We start from the raw sequence: 21510 nt of genomic DNA, 5'->3' as shown, positions 1-21510 counted from the left end.
CATTACAAGCTAGCGGGACCATCGGCATTTTCACATTTCATCTTCCTATCTTCTATCATCCAACTTCTGCCCCACGGTTGCATTCCAAGTTTCAGAAGCGATATTCACTTGTTATAAATAAAACTCATATTTGAAAAGTCTACCACATGTCTAAAAAATGACCTGGATTGTGAAGAATACTGAATTGCATCTGAGGTCAGTATCTCAAGGACAAGAAACATTTAGATTTAGAGAGTGTTTTTTTTTTTTAACTTGAATAACCAAAACTATTTTAAATTCGATTTTATTATTTTATATTAAGACACATAAAGCCCACCATCCTCATAATCTCTTTCTAAACTATTAAAGTTTTTATTACTAAGGGGATACTTTCACATCAAAGCTTACAGTAATTAGTATCAGACCCGATGAAGTAACTCTGTAAGGTAAATTTTGTCTAGAAAATCTGATAACTAGTATACATGGTATTATTACCATAAAGATTTGTGTTCAAGCCTCTAATAGGTGTATATATATATATATATAACACAAAATATTCATCTACAGATAATGCATCTGAAGTAAAGTATTATTGTTCCACTGACAATTATATACTGAGTTTGTGAGTCCCAATTTATTGAAATGACTTTCCTTAGACTTAGCTTAATTATCAGTAAGTGGCCAGGACAGATTTGTATTGTGGCTTTGTTGTCTTAAAGGCTTTCTAATTTGCATACAGTTAAGAGTCTGCCTCCTTATTTTATCAGTAAGTGATAAGCAGGTATTCTTGCAAACCCTCTCTCTCTTTTTAGAATTCAGAAAATGTCATTGACACTTGGAGACCCTCTGCCAACGTCTGCTTGGCTCTTACTTAAAACAAGTGCCTGCCACAGGGTGCTGCTCACTTGTCTTCTTTTCTCTTAGTGAAAGAGGCAGCTGATTTCCCTTAACTGCTTTTAAATGTCAAAGGGCCACTAGGGGGAACAGGAACAGGAATCCATCAGCCATTCTGACTGTTTGAGGAGTCTCTGTTTCCCCTCCCCAAGTAAATCAGCCTGATGTTAAAACTTTACAAACCATTTCTTAGTCTCAAATCTTTTGTGACAATCTCACCATGATTTGTTTTTTGTTAGTGGCAACATGAATGAACCAATCAGTGTCTAAGTGTCTTTGTGAAGGAGCGCGGTCTGTCATACACAGCTGGGTCTCCATGGCACAGAAGAACAACAATGCTTGGGATGGTAAGGACCAGTTGCCAGAGTCCGGTAGCTTGGCTCCCAGGTGGAATGCAATACTCTGAGGTGACATGCAGGCCTAGTCTAAGTGATGTGGATGGAAGGAAAGCCCACTCAGGGGCCTGCACAACCCCAGACATGTGCTGTTTAACAACTGCTTAAATTCACTGGAAAATGCACATTATAAACATAAGCATATAAGCTCTGAAGAATGATGACTCTATGTATGAAATCAGTTACAGTCTGCTTATATTCAAAGTATATAAAACAATTAGAATATTAAATTATTAACTCATCCTAATTTTCATTGTGAAAATAATCATTTTTAATTATTAAATAAAGCCCTATGACTAGATTAAATGTATCAGACCAAGAAAGCACTGGCTGAGTCTGGGGACCTGCTTGTGAAAAACGAAACAGGGAAATTCAAACATATTCATGAACTTTAATTTCATATTTCTCAGTCTTGACTATTGGTAGCAATAATGAAGAATATATAAAATAAGATAAACTGATTGGCTTAGAATACAATGGAAATGCCACCCTATAATTAATAAAGTAATTAATCATTTTTTCTGCTAAAATATTCACTGAGGCTTAAACTGTAACTGCTGTGATTATGTGACGACAAGAAAAGGAGTAACTTTAAGGAAACAAATGATGGGCTAATCAAAAATGGATATTCTTATTCTAAAAAAGTAAAGAGCTTACTAACCCATCAGCGAATACTGATCAGCTGAATATTTAATTTCTGACGTCTTGAACACAGTAGACATTAGTTGGAAATACAGCTGATCTTAAGGGTAACCAGATAATCCCAAGATTAGTCACAGTACAGACTGCAATCTTAACATGCACATATAGGTAGAAGGTAAACACAGGTTATCCTGATTCTCTTTTATGAAAAACAAACTTCACTTGAAGGCTCTCCAAGTCACATTTACAGAGGCAAGAAAGGAACAATGGAAAAACTAAAGCAAACACGAACATATCATAGTGTGCTTTCAGTTTCTTTGTAAAGTAAATAACATCTGGTAAAAAGTGTTCTAGATCAAAGGTATTCTGCCGATTGAAATGTAATGTGTTTAATAGTATTAAAATCAGTGGGTGGCTATAATTTTACTTGTTATTTATGACTGGTCATGATTGCTAGCACTGTGACATTGTAGGTCTGGTTCTATGTTCCAACAGATTTGCCAGTTTCTGACTTTAGAACAGAGCTTTCCTCTTGGCGAGTCTTTCTAATCTGTGACAACCTATGTGTCTATGGCACAAGTGCATTTGTATTCTACGAGACTGCAAGAACCAAGAGAAGGATGGAAAATACTTTAAAGTGGATAAAGCTTTTAATTATGTGACAGAGTGGTTCTTCTCAAACTTTATCATCTATTAGAATCATCGGGAGGGCTTGTTCACGGACAGATGGATGGGTCCCACTCTCAGAGGAGCTGATTTAGTAGACCTGGGGTGGTGCCCAAGAATTTGCATGTCTAATGAGTTCCCAGGTGATGCTGATCATGTTAGATCAGGAATGACACCGTGAGCACCACTGTATGTGTACATATACACACATACATACACATAAATACACACACATATGTATGTGCATATATACACATACACATACATAGACACACGTATATAAATATATAAATGGTATAAAAATACCATTTGATAAATGGTGCTAAAATGGAAGTAAAGGTCACTTATTTAAAGTCTCAGCTGATTCTCAACAGCATAGAGTTTTAGCCATAATGTAGAATTTGCCTCAATTTTAAGAAAAAGTTATACTTGTGGTAAACGTTGTGCTTCTACTAGAATTTACAAGGTGTGAAAAATCATGTTGAATAATATATTACTGTAAAGCCCCACTCACTAAATATAACATGTACGTGATCACCTTTTCTCTTGAAAAGCAGAAGTCAAAATGGCCTCGTTGAACTGACACAATGTTGATCAGTGGTTTTGAATGACCCTCAACACTCAGACTGATCATCTCTCACATATAAGAAGGGGCATGCATCCAAAAGAATTCAGGCAGTGATGATACTTCACTTCCGAGTCAGGATATAATGAAATAATGGACACTCTCCTTATCTTAGGGGCAAACATAATTCAAAAGCCCTCATAATGACCTCTGATCCTAATAAATATGAAGGAAATATGTTAGGAGGAAACATTTCCATACTTAAGAAAATGAAATTTTTGTGGACCTACTACATTGAGGTAAATGTGCTAGAGACTACATATATTATCTTAAAACGTGATTACTTCATAACAAAATACTTTTTATTTATTAGTGCAAAAAAGATACATTTATATCTATTTAGTAATCTACCTGAAAATAAAATAAACAGCATTGCTGAAAGCGGTGTTTTTAAAGTCCTTACATCCACTCAGTTATATGAAATATGATGTTCTCCTATGTCAATATCCTGCCACCATTCTTTATAGCTTGGTGGGCAATTCACATCTAAACACATTCTGTTTACCTTCACAATCTTGATGAGCGTCTTCAGTTGGTAAATATGAAGCTGAAGGTCTAATCTATCAGCCAACCACACGCAAATGACTTTCATGGAACTGCTGTACCATTGCTGGAAAGAGGGATGGGGGCAGAGGAGCGGAGAACAAAAAAGAAACAGCCTCTGTAGCACTCATTTAATAGATTCGGTAATGAGGGGGTAATGAAACACTCTGAAATGACCACAGATCAGCACTTGAAGTCAACAATGCTATAATTTCCTGTTAACAGAATTGCATGTTTTGCTAGGAAATCTGCTGCGTTGACCTAGGCTGTTCTTTACATGCATTAACATTACAGTCTTTCAGCTGTAACATTCATGGGGAACGGTGTTTTTGCACTTGCAGCCTAGCGGCCTGCTTCGTAATTTGTAGGTAACAATGGGCACTAAAGACACGTTAGGGGACTGAATGGACTGCCAAGCAGCAGGAAAAAACAGGTGAATTATTTTCAAAGGGAAATTTCCTATGAGCCTGGAGGTTATGTAAAAATCAGAATAGATGCGTTCTGCCTTTAGGCAATGACTAGAAATAGCATTTTAAAAGAGGGACAGCAAAAAAACATCCACAGCTCCACTGGAATCCTCAGTCACACCTTTATCTACCATCAGTTGTTAAGTATTTGCCAAGATGGTCTAAAACCTCCTAAAATAAAGATTTCAGATCTTAGGAAGGGACAGTATCAGGATGGAATTCTTGTGTCTTATAAAAATCACAAAACAGATGTCAGTTGACCAAATTATAAAATAAAACAATCTGCTTCATTTTGCGAGTATTTTTGGAGGGTTCATAATTTCTCTCTGTTTATTACAACTCAATTGAGGGGAAAGCTGAAATTCTTTAACGTGATTTCTTGCTCCTATGTAATGCCTGTGAGTAAAGTAAAAAAAAAAAGAAGAAATTTTATTCCTATTTTCAAAAAAAGGCAACTGGCCATTAGTGATGACATTTTCAGGGATTCAGTTAAGTACTGAATTTAGTAGGTAATACTGTAAGAAAATAATGCTACTCACTCAGAAAACTGAGAAATATCAACGTCCATTCAGCGACAAAAGAGTTTTTGAAAGAGAAGTGATTTTGTGCCTTGCCTGTACACACAAACACACTGACACTACAGATCCCACGTGTGTGTGCGTATGTTCTTAGGTACTCAAACACAAAAGAAAAAAATCTTAAAAATATTTTTCTTTCATAATCAAGCAGTAAATTCAAATTTCTAAAAGAAACCTTAAGTGATGCAAGTAAGTCTGAAATTCACCTGGACTTGTATTTACTAACAGTGTTCTAATAAAATCTAGTACAAGGAATGGTATTTTAAGCATAAATTAAAAATGAATTAGTTTAACATTTCATCACATTTCTATTAATTTGTTAGTATACTGGTCATATATGCACTCATGTGATAAGCTAGTTAAAATGAATAACTGATTTACTGAATACTGGGATCTCAAATGGACAAATGAATATTGCAAAAGTTTTTAAAATATGAGATAGGTTATGATTAAAAAAAGTTATTCATATTCCCAATTTTGCTCTTTCCTAATGATTACTTTCTTAATTTTTACGGCATGTAAAAGTATCAGAAACAAGTTTTCTACATTGGACACTCTTAAATTCTTAAAAAGTAAACTGATGATAAACTCAGCACTTCGGCTGACATATTAAATCATAATAGATTAATTTCTGATACGTAAACTCCCTATTTCCTTATTTCAAATTACTTATAGCTGCAACTTCTTGAGTTCTATTTTAATGCAGATAAACATTCACAGGTATTGGTGATACGGAACATGAGTATACTGAATTAACACCGTCACCCCAGCCCCAATCTCCAGGTAATCTGAAAGCTAAAGATGCAGTCTTGATGGTTATGACTCTTAAATTACAGTCCTTCGTCAAGGGATAATATTTTTTTTAGTTGGGGGGGCACAAAATATGATATATTGTACAAAATTTATAACATACAAGTCAATCTGGCTGTTAGGCTGTAAAATTACTATATAAATGGTAAGTTGTATGAATTTGAGGTAAATGAAAATGCTTTCTTAAAATCACTCCACATGCATCTCATGTTCTTAAAAAATCCTTACATAATTTAAAATTAATGTAACTTCATTTTCCCATTACATATAAATGATACTTATGATTAAGTGATAATTGAAAGGACATCTAACATAACACAGACATTTCTCATGAATATAACTTCTTCAGCACAACGCTAAAATTGTAATTTTAAAGGAAAATAATTTGGGAATAAAATGATCTAAAGTTAACTATAAAAACAGAGAAAAAAAGAACTATTGTTAATAAAATGCTCAAGCTACTTAATCATCATCTTTCTTTAAAGGCAAACTACTATTCTATAAGGAACATTTTATAAGAAAGCGTATTCCATCTGCTAATAATGCATATTTTTTGCATTATTAAGTCAAAGCATTTTGAAGAATTTCAGCTAAATCAAGCCAATGATTAAGAGAAATCAGTAGCTCAGCTCAGAGCTTATGTTGCTACGAAGAACAAGCTAACAAACCAAAAAACCTCACTAGGACTGCTTCTTTCTTGTATATGATGGTCACACACACACACACACCACCCCCAAACAGACAAAACCATCAAACAGAAATCACTAGCATTTTCCTATTTCTGGTGCCGGAATGGATATGTTCCTCTTTTGGGTGGAGGACGATAGGTCCTATTTTTCTTCATCTTGAGAAAAAAGTCAAAGGTAAGTTAGTGTCATTCCCCTGCCCGTGACCGAACCAAAACCAACTCCCCAAGATAGAGAAAAAAAAAAAAAAAAAAAAAAAAGACATGTGAAAAGGGAGAATGTGCAGTAAAGGGTGACGGTTAGAAAATGTCCTTTCATTTTGGAGAAGTTAATTTTATAAAGCAACTTGGTTGACTATTCACTTTTCCCTTCAGGGGACAACAAGCAAGGGGCGGTGGGGCCCTGCGCTGGAGTCACGAGTTTGGCATTACCGCTTTATTCTCTGCCAGGTCTACTTAGGAATAAAGCAGTAAGTGTATATTCTACGCTTTTTTCTCCATCAATCCAGGCCAGGCCAGCAGCCTACCACTTTAACAAAAAAATACGTTTTTTTTTTTTTTCTTTTTGTGGTTCATTCAACTCCTGTAAGGGCATGCATTACTCCCTTCATTTTCTTGAGATATCTCTTTTAAAGCAAAAATAAAAGAAAAGGAAAGGCTAGGGCTGACTCTGTGAGACCCCTGTATTTATTCACACTTATTGTGCATGACTGTAGGCTGGTAAATCATATTAGCGGCCCGTCTCCCCATCAAGCTGCTACTTGCTTTCCAGCCCTGGGAAGGTTCAACAAATCAACAGGAGCACGGAAAACAGAACATCAGTCTAATCTAGTGTTTAAGGTGAAGTTTTCAAACCCAATCTAAGAAGATCTTTAGAGCAAGCAACAAGCTGAAGGGCTCAGAAGGTGGTATTGACAATGAAAGAGTGTTGAAATATTGAGAAGCGCAGCGCTTGTGCATTTTTAATAACAAGGGGGTCAACAAGGACACAGCTCCCTCAGTGCCAGGAGTTGCCACTGACTATGGAAATTGCCACACCAGGGCTATAAACGCTTGCAGTTCATCAGCTTTCTTAAACAGTTCATCAGCTTTCTTAAACACCCTGAACCCCCTCAGTGGACCTTTAGTCTTGAATTAACAAACCAAAGCAATGAAAGAGGGTGCAGTCTGAATGGCTGGCATTGATCCCCAACTGTGTCAGGACTGCTACAGGCCCTGAAAAACTCTCTCCATTGTCAATAGAAATTGACAAACCTCCTCTCCTAAATAGTGCAGCTGAGCCGGGCGGGATCCACGCAGCTGTAAAGGGCCCTGCTCTCGGGGCCGGGGAGCACTAACAATGGAACAAGCATGAGCTCTTTGTCAGCCCCAGACTCGGCAATTTTCTAACAAGGATTAAAGTTGTTTCTCGGCAGTGCTGGTGAAAAGAGATTTAGCAACATACCGTGCTTTCTTCATGCAAGTTAAAGAGAAGGAGTTAAGGAATTTCATTATTCTCTTGACTAGTGGAAATACAAAACAAATATATTAAATATGCACAGCTCCCTTTCCTGCCTAATTTATCACATTTCGAGGAGGGCTCAATTAAATATAACACTTCTTGCCTGGAAACAAGCACTTTGCATTTATTTTGGAAGTTTTATTTTTAAGAAAAGTCCAGCTGCTTGCCACCTGGAATGAGGTCTCAATACATACTAATGCACAATGCCTTTAGACCCTCTGCCGCTGATATTCCTAAATCTGAATCACAGGACCGCATAGGGTTCATGTACCGTGGCGGCTCCAAGCAAATGATTTCTGTCAGAATGCGGCTTCTGATGATGATGGCGAGGCAAAAATAGCTGCTTTGCTGGGGAACAAATCTGTGATCTATTTTCTGCTTAAGTGTTTGGCTTTTTATTGATCATGAATTGGTACAACTAGCTGATATATTTTCATTCTTCTCCAGCTAAGCTCGTCACCATAGGTGAACAACAGGAAAAAAAAACAACAACCCAATGCTTTTCAATGGACTCGCATACGGAATGGCTAAATTACCACAGTGTGTATGCATTTCTTCATTTATTTCAAGAGAAGCTGTCTGTTTCACCAGAGTTGTCACTGTGCTGAAATGGGATATCACCTAGAAAACCTTATCTTAGGAAATACATACCTTTTAAATGTTAATAAAATTGAATAAAAGAACAAATAATAGTTTTGCAAAGCTGAGGAGTTTTGATAAGTTTCATAAACAGAAAGCATCCTTTAGGGTCATTTTGTGGCTTTAGAGGGCAACAAAATATATAGAAACGTCAATGCCCTGCAGTTTCACCAGTACATTAAAAAGTAAATATAAGTGCTTCTTTATGCCTTGAGTGCTTTTTTGATCAACAGTGCATCTACTTAATGTAACTCAATTTGTGGTCATTCACTTCCCAGTTTTAAACACTAAATGGCAAATTTTATACTAATGATAAATTTGATGTAATGCCAACATTGCCCCCTCTACTCAAGGCATCCCACTGAAATGAAACGATTATATTTGGTTCCACGGAATAGACCCTCAAAACACAAGCATGTTGAAAGGTTTAAGTGCGAATTTTTTGTTGGCTTAGAATAGGATTAAGGGCTATATATAAGGAAAACTGAAACCAGTCTATCATGGTTAAAAATACAGGAAGTATTCAACCCAACCTACACCTATCAACCAGCCAGACCCAGAGATGTGCAGGAGGAGGGAGACAGAGATCTGCATCCGGACACGGCAGCTGAGGGCTGGCCGTGAACACACCAGACAAGACCATCAGCACAGAAGCTGGGAGGGCGGGAGTGCCAGGCCCTGCGATGCTACTGTTTGCTTGAGTGAGTCTGTCGTTTGCTTTCTCTGTGGCTCAGTTTTCTCATCTATAATATGAATGATAGATTATATGAATCTAGGTTTAAAATAAGCTTCTTATTCTCTCCAGAAATACTATGAGATTAGATTTGACCGTTAAAGGAAAGTGCATGGTTAGAAAAAATATAGCTTGTGATTCTCCTCAAAATAAACTGAAGGGAAAAGCCAAATTGCCCTTTTAAATGCTGCTTAAATATAGCTTTATTCGTCCAAATATGCAAGTTGGGGATCCCAGAAGTTTCCATCACCTGTTATTTTGCTTTCAATTTATTCATTTTGGCCTTTTAATGAAGTTCATATTATAAAAATGAAAACAATAAAGTGTAATGAGGAATAAATGGAATTTATAAAGAACTGTCAAGTACAGCTATTATTTTATGAAAAAACACAGCAATATGTCAATATATTATATGCATTATATTATATAATAATAATCTGATTATAAAGGCATCTGATTTTTAAAATCCCCCATGGGAAGTTTAAGAGCTTCAGTCAAACTTTCATTTGATTCTCACAACAACCTTGATGAGGTGGCTGTTATATCCATTCTGTATGGACACTGAGCTCACGTCGGTAGAAGACTGGGTTTTAACTAAGCAATTTACTTATTTAAGTTTATATAAGTGGCAGGATTAAGATTCATCTTGTTTCTATGCTTCAGAGTCTGTGCTCATGACTAGTAGGTTTTTCCACTTCCTTCTATGAAACAGTCCGTTCCATCAATGAAGTCTCTTGATTCTTTTTAAGAAGTAGTTTGATGCTTGTAGCAGACAATCTATCATTTCCGGTGGTTCCTGATAGGCATCAAAAAGCACAGGACTGTGAAGTAATACAGGAAATGCTCATTGTTCCGAAGAAGTCCACCACATTTTCTTGCAAGTTAATGCAATCTACAGTTCCAAAGATATTTGTAAATCCAATAACGTTATTATGTAACGTAATAAATTCTTTGAATAACCGCACACTCTGTCAGGATAGCCAAGCACATGGCTCTTGTGCTATGCATTTCCCACAGGCCCCCTTCTTAAGATGTTTTAAAGTGCCACACACCCTGATGCTTAGGATCACTAGAAATAGTTTATTTCATTGCAAAAAAAAGATGCAATGTGGAAAGATATTTGGTTCATTCATAAGGGGACTTGATCTATATGTGCAGCTTTCTTCATCTTTTTTCTGATTTTCAAACACAGAACAGAGAAGAACTTGATTCATGTCTTCTTTTCTTCTGTGTTCAATAAACTCATATTCAGTGTATTTTTAATTTTTTAACTTTATGAGGAAGTCTGCAAAGGAGAGTTCACGAGCACTATGATGTCCGTCAAGAAAGAGAAAATGTAAAAAGTGCTAACATGGGAGGTTTGGCATAGGAAGCACCTGATAAATGCTCGTCGAATGCTGAAAAATCTTTCCTATTCTTGAAGTTCAATACTTTTTTTTTCATGCTTTCTCTTAAAAAAAATGCATGAATATAATGACAAAGATATTTCCAGGTGCATTCAATCCTCTTCAATTATGAAACAGAATGAGTTACATAACAGGGTAAGTTCCACAAACTGGGGATTGTACAAAGTTCTTCTTCACCCATTACTATTTCATGGATCCAAAATTTCCTTCCTTCCAAAATGTCCTGAAAGTAATATTATTAAAGCCTATCCTGTACTACGCAAAGAGCCTTAAAATCAATACTGTCTTCATTGTTCATTATCATCAAATAGGCAAGTGCCTCTGTGAGTTTATTCTGTGGCTCTTTTCCTGGTGCTAAAAAGACTAGTGATTATAAAGTGATAATTTCAGAGAATCAGTTGTTCCCTTCTCTCCTACTTAATGACAAAAGATGGGGTGCATCCTGGTTTGGGTAATCTTTTGACTGAAATGACTAATCAGTGGTTTGGCTGAACTCAGTGGTCAACCCAGTTTTAATGGCATGTGCACCAGTTTGGGGCACAGACATAGTCTATGAATGGTCTGTTTGGGCACTTGACGTGTTCATCTTATTGAATGACTCATTTTGAGTACTGTGTACAAAAGTTTGGTCAGTATTGCATTTAAATCAATAATGGAGGACCTGGATAAAAAAGAAATTCGGCTCCTGCAACTTCGATTGAATGGGACAAGTTTGAGACAAAACCTAGGTCTGAGAATGAACGATTAGCAAGTCTTTCTGCTTCAGTTTCCTTATAAAAAATGGGGAACAATCATTCTGAAGTTACCTTTCGAGATTGTTGTAGGGATGGGAGTAAACAGCCACCTTTCCATCCCTGACTCATGGTAGACTCTCACAGGAACCACCTTCAGCGAACTGAATGACTGGCTGATCTGTGAGCTGTTGGGTTTCTCTGTATCTATGGTTTTGGGGTATGCCAGTCCCTCTGTCTGGACTTTTACCCCCATGTGCAGTTCACTGGCTGGATTCACGTTGCACTTTAAGACTCAGTTCAATTGTTATTTCGCTATGAAGCCAATACTATCTCTTATTAGGTAGAATCAGATGCTCCCTTATTTTCTGTTCCTAGAACTCTGGACAGGTGTCTATAAAAATACTGCACAATGTCTGCCTCAATGTGTTGTGAGTATCCAGAAGGCAGCAACCGAATCTTCTTTCATTGATCTCTCCAGCCCTCAGCAGAACATCTGGCACACAACATGCATTACATATTTGTTGAAGCACTGAATGCTTTTAAATATTTGGAAATATAAACTGTTACAGATCTAATAGTGGCAGGGCAGCTTTTCAATAGAAAAAGGATAAAAGAATATCAGAGCCAGATGAATTGTTGGCTTGAATTACATGTTTCATTAGTAGAAAAATAATTTAACAGATGTTAAAGTTGTAGAAATCGCCAAAAAGTAAATAACTGCATTTGGCTAAAGAAATTTAACACAGGACTAAAGTAGAACTTAAAATGTCACAGTCTAATTTTGTCGTGGGTGATGAATTAAGTAAAGGAGGAAGTACTATAAACTAACATACCCCCATATCCACGTCCATATATGAGTGTCCACCTATAGACTATTACACACTAAGGCAACATCACATGCTCAGCTGTTGACGTGCTCAGCTCTTGGATCGGCCCTCCAGAGTCTGTCACACAAGCAGCGAGCTGCCTCTCCGGCATGTGCTCAGGGGTCTTGGTACCCACCCCCGGGGGGTGTCTGGGGCTGTGGGGCATATCTGGAGTACGGCTGGCAGTGCTGCCTGCGACATGCTACTAAGTGACACGTCCTGGGTGCCTTCAGTGCTGGCTGGTTTGGAGAGAGGTGTTCAAAAAAGGCAGAACAACATCACTGCTGTGGCATTGTTGACTTGAGTCTGAGGGAACACGACAGCTCTCCTGGGAGTTGGTTTAAGCCTGGCTTTTGAGCCAAGAACCCATGAAGGGTAGAGAGGGAGAGTGTGCCCTGATTGCACAGTCGTGGTACTTGATATTGCAAACATACAAGAGACAGGTACAACCCTGGCATTGGCCCTAAGTTCTGGCAAGTTTCCAATTATCTACTTGAAACAGAGAGAAATAAATACATGTCAGAGATCATCACTATCATCTATTTTGAAAGGGTACCGAATTTTAGGTCTCTATAGTACATCCATTTAAAAAGACATCTATTCATGTCTGTTCAGTAGATGGAAACAAGAAACGTTTTCATGTAGAAATTAACAACTTTTTCAAATGACACATTTGGTCATCAGAATGCAAGCTCCCTTCGGGCAGGAACTTCGTTTTTTCTAACATTGCATTCCCAGCCTCTAGCAATGTGTGGCCTCTAGAAATTAAATACTGGTTGGACGAATAAGAGGGGTTTTGATTTCCTATTTTAATTAGAACCCTGCCAAGTCATTGTGACAGAGATACCCAACTATGTGGGACAAAACCAATGCCTAACCTTTGAATCCCAGCATTCACCACCATTCCTTACACATCCTAATTGAATGATGAATTGGATTTGTTTCCTAGCTCATGCATCCAAAACATCAATTGAATGAACATCAATAAACATACACATTGTACGTGTAGACTATAGGCAGTAACTAGGGGGAAAGTCAACAAGAAATGTGGGGAGTACACAGAACCAAATTTACAAGGATCAGTAGAGCAAGAGCATGGGAAAGCTAAACATTAGACTGCATCAGCAGGAATAGAGCTTGAAAAAATCTTGTCCAGCCACATTCAAATACTGCATCCTACCCCTGACTCTAAACCCGAAGCATGACCGAGACCATTTTGAGAAGTTTCAAAGGACAGCCACAAAGATGATTAAAGGGCTAGAAAAGGGGCCCATGAAGAGAAGGTTAGCAAATGGGGATTATTTATCCTGCAGTAGACAAGTATGACAGGGCCCTTAATCACAGCCTTCATATACAGAAGGATTATTCCCTGGAGATGCTGGCTACCTGCTTTTTGTTCTCCACTGAGGAGAAAAGGGGAAATGAGTTTAAAAAAACAGCATGAAGAATTTAGGTGAGGTAGGAGTTAGAACTCACTTTATTTCAAACAAAACATTTTGCCCATATTAAGAGAGCAAACTGTAGATGGTCTCCTACCTAGGGCTGGGCTGAGATCGAGAAATTGAAGGCTCTCTGGAGTTCAGGTGTTTCTAAGTACCTGCGATTATTGTTCTTTTTTTAGAGTTTCCTTTAAATGAATTCAGTAAACACATGGTTTGGCCACAATGATGCTAACTTACCCCAATAGCCGCTTTTTTACATGGATTTTTTTTTTTTTTTTTTTTTTTTTTTGGTTGGACTTAGTCAGTAGTGGCACTCTGGTTGTCACTGGTGTGTATGGTACCGACCATGGAGATGGGGCTGCCAGGGGAGGTTTGCAGAGGGGGTGCCCCACAGAGGAGGAGTTCAAAAAGCCACCACAGAAAATGGCCTTAAAGACATGTGTCATTTGCTTCAGAAGTTGCTGCTGAAGAGAAGGAGAAGGGTGGCTGTCATTCCTATGAAAACATCACACTGGTCAACTGATAAGAGATGCTGGTCTCAGGAGGGGAGGGGTGGGGTGTTTCCATTAATAAGTCACAGGAAGCCAGCTGCAGTGCAGGAGGGCAAAGTCACCCAGGAAAAGCCAGGCTCTGCGCGGAGAAGTCAGAGTTTCCAGACCATCTTACACGTGAAAGCTACATGGAACCAATCCTGAATAACTTTGGAAACGTTCAACATGTGGCTTCTAACTTTTTCAACTATCTTTGATAAAATCAGTAGGGAGAACATTCTAATTTCTTCCCCGACTGTCAAGTCCTTGTTACTGGCTTGCCTGAAGCAAAGCAAATGCACATTTTACACATTTGATACTGAGAAAAATTTCTCGATGAAAATGCAAGTTTCGGCAATCTTTCACCCATCAGAGATGGTTTTACTATTGCTAAGAGATTTTAGGTGATCAACAACCATTTTTTCCCCCATTCAAGCAAAAACCTCAGATCAGTTTGCATGTGAGATTTTTTTCTTTCTTTTTTTTTAATTCTGAGCACAATTGAAGGTGAGTTAAGGCTCTGGTGGAAATCTAAAGAGCATCAGCAAATCTGAGCACTGCTCAGCTTTTGAACTGCTTTTCTACTTCTCAGTTCTTTTAAATGGTTTTCTATGGCAGGAACATTTTTCTTAATTAGTCACAGCTAATTAGTGTTCTGGCATAGACAAGTAATCAGAAATGTCAGAGCTGCAAGGCTACATCTCCCTAATCCTTTGATAATAATTTAGCCTCCTGGGAGGGCCCCACGCTGCGGTAAGTAGTGACTGACAATAAGGCAAAATTAGGTGGGCAGCAGACCATTAGGATAGAAAAATAAAAAGCACTACCCAATCCTGCTGAGCACCATCAGGCAACTAACTCCACTGCCAGATGAGGTGCCTGTTTAAGCCTGTGTTGTTAATTAGCTGATTCTACCAGACCTGCCACATATGTCCAGGTGCCTCATGCAAAGATGTGTATTTCTGGGCATGGGCCAAATGACAATTGTGTTCCGTGATCACATTTCAAGAATCAAAGTAAGAAGTCCACATATTTCTTGAAGATTCTTTTGAATTATCAAAGAAATAAGATCAACAAGCTACAATCCATTTTCTGGTTGAGTTTCCTTGAAGCAATTAGGCACGCTCATCTCAAGTTTCTCAGGTTTTAATTCACCAACAGCTTAGATTCAAATAAGGGTCTTTGCCGCTCTGAGCTGCGTCTGGACTTGCCAAAGCTCTTTTGGCACACCACGTACATCAAAAGTAGCTCCTTTCATGGATTCTTACACTTACAAATGATAACTGAACATTAAAATAAGGATTATTAACGAAAATGAACGAGACAGCTGTAATCCGAGAGCAGAGGTTTTGAAGAGAAACAAACTTTGAGGGGGAAAAAAAAAACCCAGCGGAGGAGTAAGCTCTGCTTGGCATTTTGTGAGGCAGACAAGACAATATACAGAACAAGTCTGACTATAATGATCATAAAAGAGGTCAAACGACTTCAGTGCCAGTTCCAGTGCTGTGGGTAACACAAAGCAGGAACATATACAATTAAAAAATGAACCATAATGTGTTAAAGCAGCTGAGTAAGACTGTTCAAATGTGGGAGATGAGAGATGCAGGTCCTATAACACAGACAAGAAACAGACAAAGTTCTTATCTACCTTTAGGACACAACAAGGCGCCAGGGCACACGGCATAACAACGAATGGAAAGAAATGATCTCAGATAGTCTCGAGTACATCCCTGAGCTTAAATCAGCCATCTTTTCTATGGATAGAAAAGGAAAAGAGTGGTTATGACAGGAGAATGATAGAAACATTTAATTTTGAGTGTTGATAGGAAAATCATGGTGGGGCATGTGGGCCAACAGTTACTGTTTGATATTTGACTTAGTTTTACATAGAGACAAAAAAGAAAAAAGAAAAAAGAAAATGCTCTCTGATGGGAATGTGTACCGATTTAGGTAGCCTATATAACAACTTGCCAGTCATTTGAAAGTGAAAGATCATTGAAAAGAAGAAAACTGCTATTTTTAAATTGGCATCCACATAGAAGAGAATGTACCTAAAGTATCAAGGAAGTAGAAGAAATGCAAGAAGGCAAAGAAGCCTTCATCTTAAAGGGTTCCAGCCTGCATTTCTAATAAAGAGGTTGATTACACACACAAAGAAATTCATCCAAGGGACAGGACTGAAAAAGGAGATGGTCATTTCTAAATATACCCTACCATCTAGCAGTCATTCTTACTCATGTTCTGTTGATTTCAAGTATTCTTGGGAAATCAACATGATACTAAATTTAATTTTTAAATAAGTTAAGAATAGTCATGTCAATCTTGCTGAGGATGAATAAATTCTCCAATCAAAAAGTTTAGGCCTTGGTGGGAAATACTAAACTCAAACGTTCTGAACACTTCCCCCTTTTCTTACTTGGGAGTCCAGAGACAAACAAGAGCACAGAAGTGCAAAATTACTTTTACTCTGAGAAGCATATTCACTTGCAACAGTTTCATTTTTCCCCTTTTATCTTATCATATCTTAAAATGGCTCCTGAACTCACATAGTTTAGGTCAATTTTACTTAAAATGTTTACTTTAGAGTTTCTTTACCAAAAAGAATTCTTTCCAAAGAAAGTCCTGAGAAATTAATCTTTTATAAAATACTAGTTTGATGAATATAACTGATTAACTATCATTTAAAGAATTACTTTTAATTTTACAAGACGTCACAACACTATTTTAAAAAAATCTTGTTGAGATGAACTCCTCGACAATTAAGTATTTAATCAGTTTATAACACAAGAGAGTGTTTAATCTGCATGATTTACCAATTAAATACTGCACCCTGATGTGTCTTCAGCAACGCGAGAGCTAAAAGGAAATTGTTTGAAAAGGACTCAAGAAGGGCGATGCCCTATAAACATGCAAAGGTTTAGAGAGTTCGGTAGGTTTCATGTCTCTCCTGGACAGGAGAGTCACTTTAGTCAGCCCCTCATGGCCTCAGTATTATAATATTCTTGGACATCAGAAAATGACCGCAGAGGATGCTTTTGTGGTGATTACCACAGACGTCAGTTAAGACTCACGGAAGATCACCACTTTCCAACCCAGAGATCCAGAGCTCTCAGGGAACGCACCCCACCTCTCTCCTGACACCTGGGGCCCTATGCCGGGACTGTTTCCTGAAACCCAAAAGTGTGGGGAGAAGCGTCACAGTAAGCATTCAAAATGGAATTTAGAACTAGAAAATCATTCCCATATTTTTGTACTGGGATCAGAGAAGTGGTAGATGGTTTTAATTTGATGCAATTTTTTTTTTAACAGCTATGGACAATGATGTTTTAGACATTGGGGCAAGAGAGACTGCTTACAAAGCAGAACACCTTCTTTCGGTGAATCCATGACCTCTCCTACTACACAGAACTTCCTTTAGATTTCTCTTACCCAGATTAGACACTTTTTTTTTTTAACATTTAAAAAGTAAATTTAAAGTTTAGATTTTTTTTCCAATGGCTAAATTCAAAATACAATAGCAATAACTGAGTATAATTTTTCTTTTTTTAAAGTATAGTTGCTGTACAATATTCTGTATTACAGGTGTAAAATATAGTGATTCACAGCTTTTAAAGGTTATACTCCATTTATAGTTATAAAATACTGGCTATATTTCCCGTGTTGTACAATATAAGTTACAAGGATATATTGTACAATATGGGGGATATTTTATTAACATGTAGATTTTAAACTTAGCATGTGTACCACTGATGACCCCTTGAGAGGCAAAGACAGCCTCTGTTGAAGATACACTGGTCACTCAGAGAGACTTAGCATGAACAATATGTGTTCCAACTATTTTTCTAAATGTGCGGTTCAGAAGCATGGTGGTAGATACATAGAATGTCCAATGGCACAGCTCTGCTTCCGTATGGAATCTCGTCTCTCCTTACTGACTGGAATTGCTACTGCTTCTGGAGGGGGAAACCTTGCTTTCACTTGGCCATCACAAAAAATACTTAAGAATTGCTATCTGGGATGCAAGACTCAGCATGCAACCAACCCAGTAACTTTTGTCACCACCGCTAAAATTAAAACTAATTCAATTTGTTGGTTTCCAATCTGGAAGGGATTTCAGAAACGAGCTGGAGTTCTAGACCAACTTCTTCAGCTTAGAGGCACTACTTCTTCTGAGTCTCAAATGGGTGACATGACTTCTTGAATTGAAGCTCAGACGATTAATAGCTGAACTTTGGCTGGAACTCAGGTTTCTTTTTCGTGGTCCAGCCTTCGTCCCACAAACACTGTTTAACCATGTCAAATTTTGTAAGTCTGCAGTGTGGTAGAGACAGCACGGACTATGGAAACTAAAGAGGTACAATTTGAAAGTCCGTTTAACACTTAAAAAGTCGTTTATTTTCTCTGGGTGGGAGATTCCTTAACCTGAAAATAAGGATAAAATGGGGATAATGGCATCTAGTCTAGAAGGTTAGAAATGATATAGGTCGAGTACCTCACACGTTTCCTGGCACACGGAGGTGCCCTGGGAATGGCAATGGTGACAGCTAAAGCTATTATTAGTATTTTGATAATGTGAAAAGATTAGGGAAGTACCTTAAACAAAATTGGTTCCTTCTATTAACAGGGATCTGTCATCACACTTTTTTGAAGCCATTTCTGTTTTAAGCAGGAAATGCTTTATAAGTTTAACCACTTATGGAGTAAAGCAGAATGTCCTGATATTTATCCTAATATTAACTGTTTTGATCTTCAAATGACACTTTTAGTTTTAATATTTCAAGATTTGATGTAGAAGTCTAAGATTATCCTATTTATGGCCTTTAAGATAATTCAGATTTTAATCAGCCCACTCTTAATACACTTAACTTAAGTTGAGAAACAAAACTATTTCCCACAGAGGCTAGAACAATAACATTAGCAGTGAAGGATGCTCAGGAAGTCAGCTCATGACGTATGGCTGGGCGGGCTATGTGGACCACTGTGGGAGGTACCATTCTCCTTCGTAGGTGCATCCCCAAAACGATGGACACAAATCTAGGGCAGTGGTCATTTTTTTTCGGTCCTCAGTCACTGGTACATTTATTTAAATAGAATCTTTAGGAAATTTGCTACAAATATAAGGGACAATTAAGATGCTATAGTGACCAAAAAGTTTTGGAGGTCAGGACCACCACAAGTAATTAATTACTACTCTCAGGGAAAGCGCCAGAATTTTCAACGCCTTTTCCATACGGAGAGAATCACGCAGAAAAAGTTTTAGTAAAACACATGAGTTCTTTTTTTGAAGTGTTGGTATTGGAGGCAGGATGGATGTTTTACAGAATAATTGTTTTATATGAAAATATTGCTATGTGTGATGTTTCCAAAATGAAGTGAATTTCATCTGGGGAAAAAGCGTATCTTTCACAAGGAGTTAGGCTCTAAATTGCATCACCAGAAACTGGAAGCCTCTGTACTCTTTTCTGGGTTGGTTAAAATCACTAAGTATTGACTCCCTGTAGTGAGTGTGTGTGTGTGTGTGTGTGTGTGTGTGTGTGTGTGCACGCATGCATTTTCCTCTGCATCTGAAAGTAGGAGGCTCCATTTCCTTACTTACTCAGGAAACTAATTAGAATAGCAAAAGTTTATCATGATGCCTGAAAAAAATTGTTCTCTTCAATCTTTCATCTGTAATAGAGTAAGGTTGCTAACAGTATTTATAGGGTCATCATTTTCAACCGTTTCTTGATACCTGACAATTTTATTCTAAGCTCCAGCCAAGTGGATTTCCAATAATTATGTAACGTCTCTCAGTAATGATTTGTCGCTTAAGATACACATTCTACTTTACCTTTCAACACATGCTTGATAACCTCTCATTTACTAACTGTAATTGAGGCAAATTCAGTCTTGGTTAATTAGGGGCTCTTAGTTACCCCCTCATATAGTATACTTTTGATGACATATCAATAGAATTAGAGTCTACTTTTAATGTTTAATTATAATAATAAAAATGTGCAAGTTAAAAATATTAGAATGTTTAAGGACATTGTAACTATTTTACAAATAACAAGTCCAGTGTCCTACTGGGGAGATGCAAAAAATGACAAAACCTTTGCAAACAGAACAATAAGGTTGCCTGTCAAGGGTTCCTTTTGGAAGCAAAGCCACAGCCACGTGTGATGCTTTGGCATGGAAAGAAAAGTATATCCTTACAGCCAGGACGATTAATCCAGCACATCATTTTAATGTTGTCCTCCCGGCATCCACTTTGGTCTTAGCGCCATTTATTATTGTTGCCCGCTCCCCACCAGAAAGTCTTCACAAGAAGTTTGGTGAATGAAGGGGCGTTGAAGTGGGGAATATCTTTATGAAGAAAGAAGTCTACCCTGTTACAAACTGACAGCAAGCTTTGTAGTCAGTAGGTTCCCAAGACAAAAAATTGAAGATGTTAGGACACACGGACACATTCACACACCCCCCCCGCTATCTACGGTGGCCTATTTCCAGAATGACTCTACCATTTTTTCACCACAGAAGATGTACTTTAGCTCTACTAAGAAGAAACATATTGGGAATAACATCAACTCAACTTTCCTTTTCTGTTCAACATTTTTGAGAATCACCGCATAAGCAAAAACTAAAAATAAAAAAAAAGTGAAAGGAAAGTTGGAAGGGAAACATATGCGTGTAAATTCGGAGCAATACCAAATGGAAGCAGAAGTTGCTAATATGGTTTCAGTTTTTGTAAAAGAGCCAGCTGGATGGATGATAATTTTTCTACCCCTGCAGGGCATCAAAGCTTTTAGGAAATCATTCTTTTCACACATATTAACACTTAGCTTATTAAAACAGATGATACTTTTATTGTAAAACAGCCTGGGTAGAGGCTAGAAACATAAAGTACGAGAATGAAGGCTCATTTTGACCACCCAAACTGCCAAAAAGCAACCACGGACACGGCAGACCACGGTGGAGATGCTGACGTAGCAGGACCTTCTGTAGCTGCCACAGCTGAAGTGTTACCATGAAGGCCGTGAATTGCTGTTATGAAAACATTTGCAGTAACTTGCATAATTAAATGAAACTGCCAGAAAAGCGTTTCTAAAATGCAGAGACCATGTACAGAAAGAAATATAGTTCAAAGCGAATATTACCTTTCAGGATCAGCATTGTAGTGAATTGGGCAAAGTTCTGTCACAAGCCAAGTACCATTTCCTTCGAACTGACAATTAAATAATTACAACTGAGTGCCGACATTGTCACTGGAATGGACCGCTCTCTTAGTCTCTTTGATAGGTCCTCACTGAATGAAGCTTGCTGATCACGGCATCTAAAAATCACAGCCTCCCATGTCTAGGAGCAGCCATGCCTCAGTGAAGACAGACTTTCATGA

General features: G+C 37.8%; 1 protein-coding gene across 8 annotated transcripts in view; it reads right to left on the bottom strand.

Moving 5' to 3' along the window:
- Positions 1–21510, bottom strand: part of CADPS2 (calcium dependent secretion activator 2) — a 449325-nt gene that overhangs the window by 2387 nt on the left and 425428 nt on the right. For 7 of the 8 annotated variants that reach the window (XM_064487396.1, XM_064487392.1, XM_064487394.1 and 4 more), the window contains one exon: positions 3707–3811. The exons of the other annotated variant lie outside the window; for it this stretch is intronic. In XM_064487396.1, the coding sequence (XP_064343466.1) occupies positions 3707–3811 (105 nt within the window). The remainder of the gene's footprint in view (positions 1–3706; positions 3812–21510) is intronic. 8 annotated transcript variants of the gene reach the window in all.

Source organism: Camelus dromedarius, chromosome 7 (genome assembly GCF_036321535.1).
Source record: "Camelus dromedarius isolate mCamDro1 chromosome 7, mCamDro1.pat, whole genome shotgun sequence".
Taxonomy (NCBI): domain Eukaryota; kingdom Metazoa; phylum Chordata; class Mammalia; order Artiodactyla; family Camelidae; genus Camelus; species Camelus dromedarius.
The sequence above is the reverse complement of the archived record's forward strand: the minus strand, read 5'-3'. Positions and strand labels throughout refer to the sequence as shown.